This window comes from Natator depressus, chromosome 8 (genome assembly GCF_965152275.1).
Source record: "Natator depressus isolate rNatDep1 chromosome 8, rNatDep2.hap1, whole genome shotgun sequence".
Lineage (NCBI taxonomy): Eukaryota > Metazoa > Chordata > Testudines > Cheloniidae > Natator > Natator depressus.
The window spans coordinates 91,795,193-91,807,815 of record NC_134241.1 but is presented as its reverse complement, the minus strand read 5'-3'; the positions used below and the strand labels follow the sequence as shown (position 1 = coordinate 91,807,815).

At 37.0% G+C, this 12,623-nt stretch overlaps 1 protein-coding gene across 5 annotated transcripts in view; it reads right to left on the bottom strand.

Moving 5' to 3' along the window:
- Positions 1–3,304: 3,304 nt before the first annotated feature.
- The window catches only part of MYSM1 (Myb like, SWIRM and MPN domains 1), a 30,710-nt gene continuing 21,391 nt past the window's right edge, over positions 3,305–12,623 (bottom strand). For 3 of the 5 annotated variants that reach the window (XM_074961652.1, XM_074961648.1, XM_074961651.1), the window contains exons 15-20: positions 12,123–12,197; positions 11,585–11,773; positions 11,088–11,220; positions 8,219–8,324; positions 8,023–8,080; positions 3,307–6,969 (exon numbers count right to left, since the gene is read on the bottom strand). In XM_074961652.1, the coding sequence (XP_074817753.1) occupies positions 6,802–6,969; positions 8,023–8,080; positions 8,219–8,324; positions 11,088–11,220; positions 11,585–11,773; positions 12,123–12,197 (729 nt within the window). In that variant the 3' untranslated portion in view covers positions 3,307–6,801. Of the gene's footprint in view, positions 6,970–8,022; positions 8,081–8,218; positions 8,325–11,087; positions 11,221–11,584; positions 11,774–12,122; positions 12,198–12,623 lie in introns of all 5 variants that reach the window. The other 2 variants (XM_074961650.1, XM_074961649.1) reach the window with 2 other exon arrangements.

The following is a 12,623-nucleotide window of genomic DNA, read 5'->3' as shown; positions in this document are numbered from 1 at the left end:
CCAATCCAAGGACAAAGGGTGGAATATTTTGTACCTTGGGGAAGTTTTGACCTAAGCTGGTAAAGATAAGCTTAGGAGGTTTTCATGCAGGTCCCCACATCTGTACCCTAGCATTCAGAGTGGGGAAGGAACCTTGACAGGGGGTAAACAGCGAGGTGGCAAAATTTGCAGATGATACAAAACTACTCAAGATAGTTGACAAGTTTGATAGTTGACAAAACAAACAAAAGGAAGTATACTTTCACACAACACACAGTCAGTCTGTGGAACTCTTTGCCAGAGGATGTTGTGAAGGCCAAGACTATAACCAGGTTCAGAAAAGAACCAGATAAGTTCACAGACGATAGCTCCATTAATGGCTATTAGCCAGGATGGGCAGGGATGGTGTCTGTTTGCCAGAAGCTGGGAATGGGCAACAGGGAAAGGATCACTTGATGATTACCAGTTCTGTTCATTCCCTCTGGGGCACCTAGAATTGGCCACTGTGAGAAGACAGGATACTGGGCTAGATGATCTTTTGGTCTGACCCAGTATGGCTGCTCTTATGAGTTTGTAAAGTGCCGTATAAATGTAGTGTTCTGCCACTTTTTAATAATACTTTGCTCATGCATATCCAATGATCTCAAAGGGTATGTCTTCACAACAAAGAAGAACTCACGGCTGGCCCATACCCACCAACTCAGGCCTGGGGGGCTTGGGCCTCAGGGCTGTTTCATTGCTGTGTAGACTTCAGGGCTCGGGCTGGAGCTCAGGTTCTGGAACCCTCCCACCTTGCAGTGTCCTAGAGCAAGGGCTCCAGCCTGCGTCCGGAAGTCTACACAGCAATGAAACAGCTCCACAGCCTGAGCCAGAGTCGGCTAGCCCGGGCCAGCTATCGGTGTCTAGCTGCTGTGTAGACATGTCCAAAGTGCTTTAGAAACCTTAATGGACTTATCCTTACGCCAGATTTTATTGGTAGGTATTATCCCCATTTTACAGGTAAGGAAACTGAAACACAAAGAAGTTAAGTGGTTTGCCCAAGGTCACACAGACAGGAGAGCTACAGATAACTGGAAAAGATGCCTGATACTGGAGGAGTACAGCAGTGGTGGAACTACTGATAGTCTACCCCCTACCCGTGGGAAGATCTTTATTGCCTTTGTCATTTACTATATTGAAAATTACATTTGTTGCCTCCCCCATCAGTAGGTGGCCAGGTGCAGAAATATTTTGCCCCGTAACATTATGGGACAGAAGAGGTAATCAGTGACGGACACATCAGCCAAACTCCTTGAGATGCAAAACAGTCTGGGTAAGGGGAGAATTCTATTTTTAACTTTCATGATAGATTTACATAACGTACCAAAATAATCAGACCACTGCACAAAATTTTGCTGCATGTAAGTGGGGATAGAAGAGGGGACAGAAAAACTGCTTCATGTAAGATTTTTATCTCAAAAACAAAATCAGTATCTGATGTGCCTTCTCTATGTCATAAAACCATTCAAGTTTCCTCTTTTGGACCCATGCTAGAATAAGCCCAGGTACTAAAAGAATCAACCATTTAGTTCAGCAAACACTAATTAACTACCTAATCTTGTAGGAAATGTACACAGAATTATTTCTGCAATGTTTTCTGCTTCCATGGGAACACTTTCTCTGCCTGCTTCTAAATCTCAGACATAGGGCACTAGGGTCTATATTAAACAGCAAGACACTTCCAATACAAAATGACCAGAATATTTTAGTCTAGGCCACTAAATACTTTGTTCAGCATCAAACAGAATTTCAGGGTTCACAACCACCTACTGCCATAACGCTGAATCTATGGAACTATATGAAAACACCCTGCAAACATATTTCCTTTCCTGGCTTATTCGGCAATCAGCGGTAACAGCACAGTAGGCTTCCCTTTCCCTTTTCAGACCCATTGGTGCATCATTGCCTCAGCATTCCTTCTTGTGGTATGCTTTGCCCTCTCCCAGTGCGGCTTTCCTTCTATCTTCGTCCCTTTCCACTCCATAACTCCTATACCTTCTTCCCTGATCCAGTTCCCAGTTAGATCAGCCGAATTTATGCCAGGATTACTTCCTGGTGAAAAAAGACCATCATGGAAAATGTATCTATTATCTATCACCCCAATCAGACCTGCCCTAAAGGATTACAAGATAACTTTCCAAAGAAGACAGTCAAAAGAATGAAAAGACTAAATGAAAGAAGCAAAACTACCCCAATCTACAGCCCATAAAAACTAATAACCAGTTAATAATTTGTCTTATACACACTGGATAGAATGATTTCTAGATGTCGTCTCACCCAGCTTGGGACGAAACTCTTATTTCAGATCAGCTCAATTTCATTTAATGAATTCCCACCCAGGACTGGGAGTCTTGAGAACAGGGTTCGGTTCCTGCCTCTATTACATGCTTGAGGAAGGATGGTCCGACGGTTTGAGCATTAGCCTAGGACTTGGGAGATTGCAGTTCAATCACTTGCTTTACCACAGACTTCTTATGTGACCTTGAGCAAGTCACTTAGCCTCTCTGTTCCTCAGTTCCCATCTGTTAAATGACGATAATAGCATTTTCTTACCTCACAGGGGCGTTAGGATAAATCCATTAAAAAGATTGTGAGGTGCTCAGATACTACGGTGATAGGGGTCATATAAGTACCAAAGATCAACTTCTTAGACCTTAGGCAAGTCTCCATGATCTCTGTGCCATCTATAAAATGGGAACACTTCCATCATTACCAGAATTATTTACATTGCAGTAGCACCCATAATAAGCCCTGATCAGAATCAGGGTCCCACTGTGCTAGGCGCTATACAAAAGACAGCCCATGCCCCAATTACCTTATATTCTAAAAAGACAAAAAGTAAATAGAAGGTGGGGAGAATTGATACACTATCGAAACGAAGCAATCAGGGTGATAGCATATTAGAACCAAGTGTGTTTCTGATTCCCCTTCTCTCATACTCAGTTTTTAATGTAGTACAAAAACTTTAAAGATTTTATGGGAAGGGATTGGTGGAAAGAAGGAACAATCAGGCCTAACTAACATTCCAAAAACACTAATATCTTCAGGTGGGAAATGCTATATTAAAGTATTATATTTTTAGTTAAATATATCAGTGTAACAGAGCTCCATCTACTGGTGCTTATCAAACTTATGTGAATCACATCATTTTTAGTGCTAATTTGTGCTTCATAGCCAATTCTTAAGTTATTTCAAGAGACAGGGAACTATTACAAACAAATAATACAGCTCTAGGATTACTTGATACACAATCTTTCAGTGAAAGAACATTCTAAAAATAGCTACCAGGAATACTAACCATGTCTGAGCAACATGTAAATGTGTATAACTTCTCATGGGCAATGACAGTACTGTGCATGAATTCCTTCAACTTAAACAGTTTTCCTAGGAAATTAACTTCTTATTTATTTTGGGGTTTTTAAGATATTGATGTACAAGTGAAGTACATGGTATAAAGCCCTGTGAATAAATACTGCAAACAATTGGGTCTTTAAAACTTAGAGCAACAGCCAAATACACACGTAAGTATATATGTACTCAGTGCACACACACAGAGCATTCATGGTAGTTACAACATATACAGTGGATGAAGAGAGCTTGTCATTTTCATTTCCCAAAGGAGAGGTGTTTCATAATATTGCAGTGAGCTCAGCTGATCACAGCATCAAGACAGATTCAATTTAAAGTACTTCGGTCAACTTGGTTTTAGTTGTTGAGTATTTCAGTTTAAATTGGGTCTTCTAAGATGCTGCTTACTATTTTCTTCTCTCTTCTGAGCAAGTGATCATGGCAAAATAGGACAGGTTATAAAAGATTAAATAGCACACTCTAGCACAGTCATACTGAAAACATGGTGCTTGTCAGAAAAATGTCTGGGTAAAAAAAATAGAGATTTCTTAGTAAAAAGAAATTATTCCCTATGCATGTTTCAAGTCAGATTTGCTACTATAGTGAGAAAGATATGTTTTTACTATTTTTTAAAGTCATATTAGCACTGCATAGCTGACAACACTAAGGAAGAGTGAACTGCGTTCTCTTCTGGTTCACATACTGTCAACAGAACTGTTAACTATTACTACAAATGCTGCATTTATTACTCGTTTGCAGTATTCTTGTAGCCTTGTGGTCCCAGGATATGACAGGGAGAAGATGGGCAAAGTAATAACTTTTACTGGACCAATTACTGCCAGTGAAACAAAATATATTTATTACTGGCTACGATGCATGAACCAGAAAAAAAAACAGCCTGGATTTTAGATCCAGGATTAAGTTTGCAGCAATAGCAGTTAAAACCATTTTTTCTACAAGTATACTGAGCAAATTTGGACCCTAATTCTACTTGTAAACTGAGTGAACAGGTCTCTGGGCACGCACAAGAGTCCACTCATGAGAATGGGATTGCAGGATCGGAGTGTTGATGTGCAAGTCAGAGTGACTCAGACTCTACAATTTAAAACATTCTGTACCCAAAACGTCTTAGTTGACACTGTATATACGACTCTTAAATCAAGTGTACATCATTTTTAATGTTTTTTGCTCACTTTAATCATTCAAAAGGGGGCAGCGCAGCCAGCAAACTTAGTTTCCATTATTTTAGCAGTACTGTCTCACAGTATTTTTTTTTTTTTTTTAAATGACGGGAAACATAACACCCAGAACAAAGACATGACGTCTACCACGTACTGCAGTTATACTTGCGGTTCAAGTATTTTGACAAATGATTTTGTTTCTACAAATAACTATTTACAACATATTTTAGTACAGATATATACAATACGACTTTTTTTATAGAGTAACGTATAAAACCACTGAAAACTGCAACACAATACTTGATAAAGGAATACTCCAAAATTTAAACTGTGGGAGATGGGAAATCTCTTTTGTGAGCAAGATGTGTAGTCTACAGCTTGAAATACTGAGAGCCATGCAATACTTTCATTTAAGAAAGAGGAGAGAGATGGCATTTCACATTACATGCAATCTAGGGGAAATAAAAGGTCCACAGATTGGATCAATGTGTGCGTGTATACATATATAAGGATTGCACTGCTTTTAAACTGATGGACTATACATATCACACTAGAATCCAAAGCCTCTTATCTGCAGATTTACACAGTGCAAAAGGTTCTCTAATATTATTAAGACAATAGGTCTTGAATACAGCCTGGAAAGAGTTTCTAGTTATGTATGTCCATGTTTTTTCTAAAATTAGGTTCCGCATTGTCCATTTTGAAATGAAAAAGGACTAAACTCCATTTTAGAAAACACAACAACAGCTGATTTTACCTTCTTGGAAACAGGTATCTACTTGGGATGTGATCCCACAATATTAAAGTTTTGCAATCCTCACTTTTAATTGTTAATATAGTTTTTTTTTTCCCTAAGTGCACAGAACAAGATGAAGTTAAGATGTAAATCTGAAATACTTTAAATCGAATTTTTGTTACACAGGGCCAGATAGACAATTAAAATGTACATTTTATAGGGTAACTAGATCCCATAAACACAGGGATAATCTAAGTTCTTGGTTACTCTGTTTTCAAACATCTCAGACATTTTGGCCAAGATATTCTTCACATACAGTAGTAAGTGTACACTCATCAACAGTTTGCCCATGATTCAGGAAGAAATCCACCACTGCATATCCTTCTACAACAATTTACACACCGTGATACAGCCAATAAAATGTTTAGAAGTTACGATTTCCGATAACAGTATTTCTCTTGAGATTCAATTACAAATCAATCTGCTTACCTTGCACTAATTTATCTGAATATATAATTGTATGAATGTATAATTGTATCAGAAGCCAATACGAACATTGTAGTTACTTGTTAAATTGCTATTGTAAAGAGACACATGCACTTCATTTTCTTTTGTTATGCAGTTGCGACAAACATTTTTCTGGCTGCTACAATACAGCGCTAGATTTTGCCATATCGCATTAACCTGTGAGAACCAGAAGCTATTGTTTCCATTCGAAACAATGGCAACTGAAAATGACAAATCATGATGATCTGATAGAACAAGATAGCACTGTGTCTCTGTAATATGGAAGATAGAAAGGAAAGAGTGCAACATGCAATAACCAGAACTTATTGTTTCCACTGAAAACAGTGACAACAAGAAGTGACAAATAAGTATGACCTGCTAGCCTTATTTCCATGTATTATGGAAGGTGGGGAAGGATATGCCAGAAAAAAATTGTCTGTAGTGGGTCAGAAAGAAACAGAATGGATTAAATTGAGCAGAGTAAAAGTTTAGAGTAGATACCAGGAAAATTAGTATCAACTAGACTATAATCTTTGCAGTGATAGAGTGGTATAAATCTCATCTGCAGAATTATGCAAATACAGACGACACAAAGCACTACGGGACAAATTCTTCCCTCTGAGGTACACATCTAACTCTCAATACAATGTGTATCTGAGGACAGAATGAAGGCCAAAATTCCATTTTCAAAGACTTAGAGGAGGGACCCTCTCCTTTAGGCACAAAAACAGTGTTCTGTATTTCAGCTTTTCCTTCCCAATGATAGGTTGCTGGCCAACTTATAACCCAATGTTTGTGATACTATTTGATAATTTTTCAGAATGTAAAAAATAAAAATTTCATATGTAATCAGAAAACATTTGTTAGAGGTTTTCTAAATGTCTTTTAGAACCATTACACTACTTGAGATACTGGATTACGTCCCTATTGTTGTCAACTGAGACAATAACTTTGAAAGAGGAACAAGGGATATTAGTCCATTAAACTGAAATTTCAACACTGAAAAAGCCATCACATTGGCAATTCATTTGGGGACACGTTCTTATTTTCTTCAGTTGTATTATTCTGCTTCTCACTTTTGTAGCTAGAAAGGAATAAGTTTTCTATCTGAGTCAAGAATTCTTCAGCAATGAAGCAGTTCGTTACCTTGCCCAGAGTCTTCCTCATACACTCCAAAAGCTAGTTTAAAAGAAAATTATTATTAAATTCAGAAACACATAACTGCTCAACTTAGAAGTTTCAGCAGAAAAAACTGAAGAAACTGTTTTGTCTTTCTAGCGGATAAATGCTGTAAAAGTAAACCTTGATTCATTTGGCAAGTTTGCAGAAACCGTTCAATATAAAAAGTGTATACAGGGATTACCATAAAGAAACAGATCAGTGATCCCTTTTAGTCTGGGACCCTGACTCAGATAGTTCCTTATACCAACTGCTTCAGAGGAAAGCCAAGCACAACTGGATCACAACTGTGCTTAAGGGAACAATTATTTCTGACATTAGCTGGTGATCAGTTTGTGCTCAATAATTGGCTACGAAATAATAATCTTTGCAACACAGGACTTGCATTATTCTATAGACAATTATGCACAGGATTCTTCATCATAAATCATACAATAGTTACATTCAAAAGATCTTTCTGCCAATTCAATTTTAGATTTAAATTGTTTATGAACAGTCACGTTGAGAGAAAAAAATAAATGAGAGAAATTATTACATGTCTTCTGTTTATATGACTTTTGCTTTGAGCAAATTTTCTGTCTTGTTTATACAATTAATGTTACAGATTCAATTATTCAGAACTTCATAAAAATGATTACACTGATTGGAAAACAAATTCTCACTTATGCACGACAAATATGGTGCAACACCATTTTAAGAATAGGATAAAGGACTTAGGAGACTAATTCTCTCAATGTGCAACAACTCTTGTTGACATTAACAGCAGTCAAACAAGCAGAGAAGAGGAAATAATTTGCTTTTTTCCCCCTTTTAATTAAGGTTAAAACTTCAAATATTGCTTTAATCATTGGCCTCAACTCCAAAAATGAAGTCAACAGCAAGTTTGGAAACATAACCCAACCTTATTTTCATAGTTATGGTAAATAAAATTATGAGCGGCAATATAAAAGATATTTATTGCAACTGACCTAAAATTGTGATTTTCATAGCTGAGATTATAGATGTTTCAGATTACTCCAAAAGAAGCGACATTTTAAAAATTTAAATGCTTACTTTTTGCAAACAGGTCAGGTCAGAATCCCTGTGAAAGATTTTATCCATGGGGACACTGCTATTGGAAGAAATATAAAAAGTCTTGGTTGGATAAAATGGACGAATCTGTTTTCTATTGAAATACTAATAATAAATACATAAAAATTGTAAATTGGCTTATCTTAAAAACAAGTATATTGCAAGCAAACACACACACCTATGAGAGAGCCTGTATTTTTCGATTATCCATCTTGTTTTTTCAAACACTAATTCCCACTGAGGTTCTTCCAACATCTGATGAACTTCAAACTTGTAAGGCAGGCCTGTAAATCATTAAAACATGATTACTCCCTGGTTCCCTTATACCTGCCACTCCTCTTCAAATCTGGAAGCAATCTCCTTCCTTCCTTGCAACTGTTCATACTTTACTTATGCTTGTTGCAGCAACAATAACTTGCAAACCTATTACTTACCAAAACTAAGCAGGTTCAAGTGACACTGTCAGCTAGTTTAAGGCTTCAAATTTAAGTTTGATAGAAAAACAGTTTTTTTCATTAAATTATACCACATTTTTGTTTGGGGTTAAACTTTCGAAACAAAATACCTCTGCAAAAGAATAGTAAAACAGCAAAATTAAACATTTTATAATTTATCTCCACTTTTTTATATTTAAGGTCACATTTCTCATCTCTTGGCTAGTGTCCCAGTGTTTCCTGTGGATTAAACCACATGGGTAATATGTATTCTTTTTTATTCACAAGTAAGGTGTGGTGGCTGATACTATGGTGACGGACTGTTACCCGAGTTTGGGGGGAGGGTAAGAGACAGTAAGGAAAGTTAAGTTTCTAAGCAAGAAATTCCGTTTTAAAACTTCTAGTTACATTACTAAGGATGGGCATAGATGAACCAACCTAAAAAGCGATATACACAGAATGCAAGAGGATGACTACTAGCCCACAAATCAGTTACCAGATAACCTGAGTGAAGACAGTAAATTCTAGTAAACATTAAAAATAAGTCTTTTCAGGACCACAAGAATATGATGAGCTGATTCGCACACCTTCATTCAAAACCTCAAAGGAAAGAAAAAGAAGGCAATAGCTACAATTTATTGTGAAAACACCTCACATTTTAAAAAAAATGTTCAGTCAGTGCAAAATGGACTTTCAAGAGCAAGAATGTTCATCCACTCAAATAGTTATCACTGATGTGAAACTTCAATTTCTGTCCATTTCCCATGAACTCACATATTTTTGCCACAACAGAACATAGCTGCACCAGAGTTAAATATGAAAAAAAAAACCCAATGACTAATGCAATTATTAGAGTGCTTCGCAAACCCTTACGGAATCACTGAGGCATCATGAAAGACACAGAAAAATATACTATGTATCTAATATTGTGATTTATTTAATTAACAGGAACAATTGTATAGAAAGAAACAGATTTGTTTTTTAAGACCTGTGTATGAATTATGTTTCTATATGTACTAACTGGGAAGGTGGCCACATGGTTAATATTCCAATAAGATGCCAGTGTTTGATTTCCAAAAGGTTACATTTAAGAAAAATGTATTTCCTCCTTGTACTATATCTATTTGCCACCTGAAAACAAGTCGTCTCCGCAATTTACGTAACAAAAAGACGACAACGACTAAGGCCAAGTATCAGTCACAGGCACTTTAGCTCTGAGTCATAGGAAAGTCAAGATGGCAGGACCAGGGTTACTCTATGCGACGCTGTCAGTATGATAATCAAGGAGTACCACAAAAAGGTCATCTACACTCTGCCCACAGCATTGGGAAGCACATTCCAGGTGGTTGGTCTGTCCTCACTACAGGCCATTATAAAACATAATGAGGGAAGTGTCAGATCTATCTATCTTCCCCAACACTGCAAGATTCAAGTCCCTGATGTTTGGAGGCAAAGGCTGAGTTAGGGGGCAGCATTTATGAACTGTGGAACAGGAAAAATTAATTCTACTAATGGACTGTTATCCTGTGACTTTGCCTCAGATCAGCAAGGGAGTAAACACAGGAAACAGATCAATTCTTATAGTCCTTGTAATTTTTTTTTTTTTTTTAACAAAGTGTCTCTAGTAATTTTTTTAAAAAGGGACATGAGATGAGAATAAATGAAAGGTGTCTTCATGGAATGGGATTCAGATTCTTCTGTGAGGTGTTAGTGGGTTTTTCCATCAACATTCTGCCTCCCTACATGCTATTTATTAGTTATCAAAATATCCAAGTCAAGAATTGATAAATTTAAGGGATACTTACTAGCCAAAAGAATAAACCTACCAGCCAGAATTGATATGTGAGACTGGGTGGAATGGAGCAAACCTGCAAGGTGTATGGGCAACATCCTTATAAGTAGCCCATTCTGTACTGCTGGCAAGGGGAAGAGAGCAGGGATTCCTGCCAAGTTATCAATCCCGGAATCTGTTTAGGACTACATCTTTTCATATTAGCCTCTGGCTGATAGGTATGATTAGTGTGAACCCCCTCTGCACACCAAATTCCCAACTGCTGAAAAGGAGCCTCATGTTATTCTACCCCTTCATCAATCTCTCTTCTTTGCTTCTCCACCCCTCTTTCTAGATCTCTGTGATAGGCATGGAGGGAGGAGGACCACCACCCTGTGTCTGCTCATAGTTTTCTGAAGCAGCAGAGTGAAAGTGACATAATTCTTAAGGGTTTCACTGGTGTCCAAAGAGTTCTGAATACCAACAGAGAAACTGACCAGTCTTGATAACTTCACTTGGCTGTGATTTGGGAAACCCATGAGCAGCAACAGAGACAATACATGTCTGTATGCAGCCATGAAGACAACACTAGATCTCTGTATACTTGGAAGTATTTCTTTACACTCATGACGTCACAAAATACTAATGGTTTTTTAAAGTGAAAGTGAGATTATGCAGGAACTGATGGTTTAAGCCCCTCCATTTGCCAGGGAAAGCTGCCCAACTTCAGAGATGAGAGAATCCTTCAAACCCTTGTTCAAATGTTGAGAATATAAATGTTCCACCTAAAATCCTGAAGGATCAAGAGGAGTGGGGTAAAAGTAATTAGTTCAGATACTTACGGTATGAGCCATCAGAACTAATCTCATCACTAATAACCAGACAAGTAATCTGGGAATATGGAAGAGGATTATTTCGGTTATAAGGACTTATGATCATTCCAATGAACATTGCCCCGCCTCTGGAGAAATAACTCTAAATGAAGGAAAAAATAAAATTAGTAATATATTTTCTAAGTGCAATACAAACTCCTCTTCCAACTATCTTTTATATTAAAAAAATAGAAGGTAGAGAGACACATTAATAAATCCTTAAAAATCTGAAAAACAGGTTACCCCACTCCAATGTAAATATAGAATATTAAATTTATTATCCTTTCTTTCCTCAATTTCAATTAAACAATCTCTAAATTAACCACTGTAAGACACTGTAAAGCTAAAAATCAATTTACAACCAAAATGATTTTCAATGGTGCAACCCAGAACCATTACTGCATTAAGCATATTAAATTATAAATACTAGAAATGAAAAGTTTTTTTAACATACACACAAAGAGTACCTGGTATTTAGCCTGTGTGTCAATATCTCGTATCGAAGGGTTGGGGTCAAAAGCAGGGTGAGAGTGGTACCACCCAATAACACTGTACCCTCTAACAGCCAAGGTTTCTGAGGCCTGAGTTTGAGACACTGGATCCATCTCACACTGTAGTCCTGTACTGAGACTATTGCATGGTTCTGCTGCACAAATCTGTAAATAACATCCCCATATGTAGAAATGGAAACATTGAGTGAAAACATTTAAACCAATCATAAATCAATGTTAAATACTAGATTTTATGCAAGCGTAGAAAAGATATGACAGCCAGATATTTTTACGAGATCTTAAATTTTGTAATGTCAAGATTACAATAATTAACTTTTCAAATTTCAACTTCTTAAGATTAAAGAACAACTAATTCAATAATCTGTAGGACATTAACTCTTGAATACACTTTTTTAATATAAGACATTTAACCAATACTTTTAGTGAAATGCAGAATGAACACTGACCCCCCCCCACCCAAAAAAAAAAAACCCAAAAAAACCCAACAACTTACTTCAACAATTCTATCAGCTTCAGAGTATCTTCCCCCTAACAGGCCTATTACTTCTGCCATAGAAACATGAGCATGCTAAAGATATATAATATGAACACATTACTTAAAATATTTGTTAAAATATCCATTTTCATAACTGTTGCTAATCTTGGATTTACATTATAAAACACTGTCTTCACAGGTTCTTTCACAGTAAGGTTTAGAAGGAAAACTGAGAACAATAAAGACTCTGAAATACTGTGTGTTTCAATTTAAAGTAAATAAATAAAGATTATCTTTGCCACCCATTTAAGTATTAAGTATGTATGAGGTGCTGTTAGTTGGAGAAACTGTCACCATTTAACACCAGGAACGCTGTGTCAAAACTGAGAAGACTTTGGCCTGGCCTGGCCTGGCCTGGCCTGGCATACTTTGTTATTATAAAGAGAATACGCAAATACTGAATCATCTTCTGGATTGCTAGGCAAATAGAGTAATGATCCCAATGGATTCCAAAGTGGC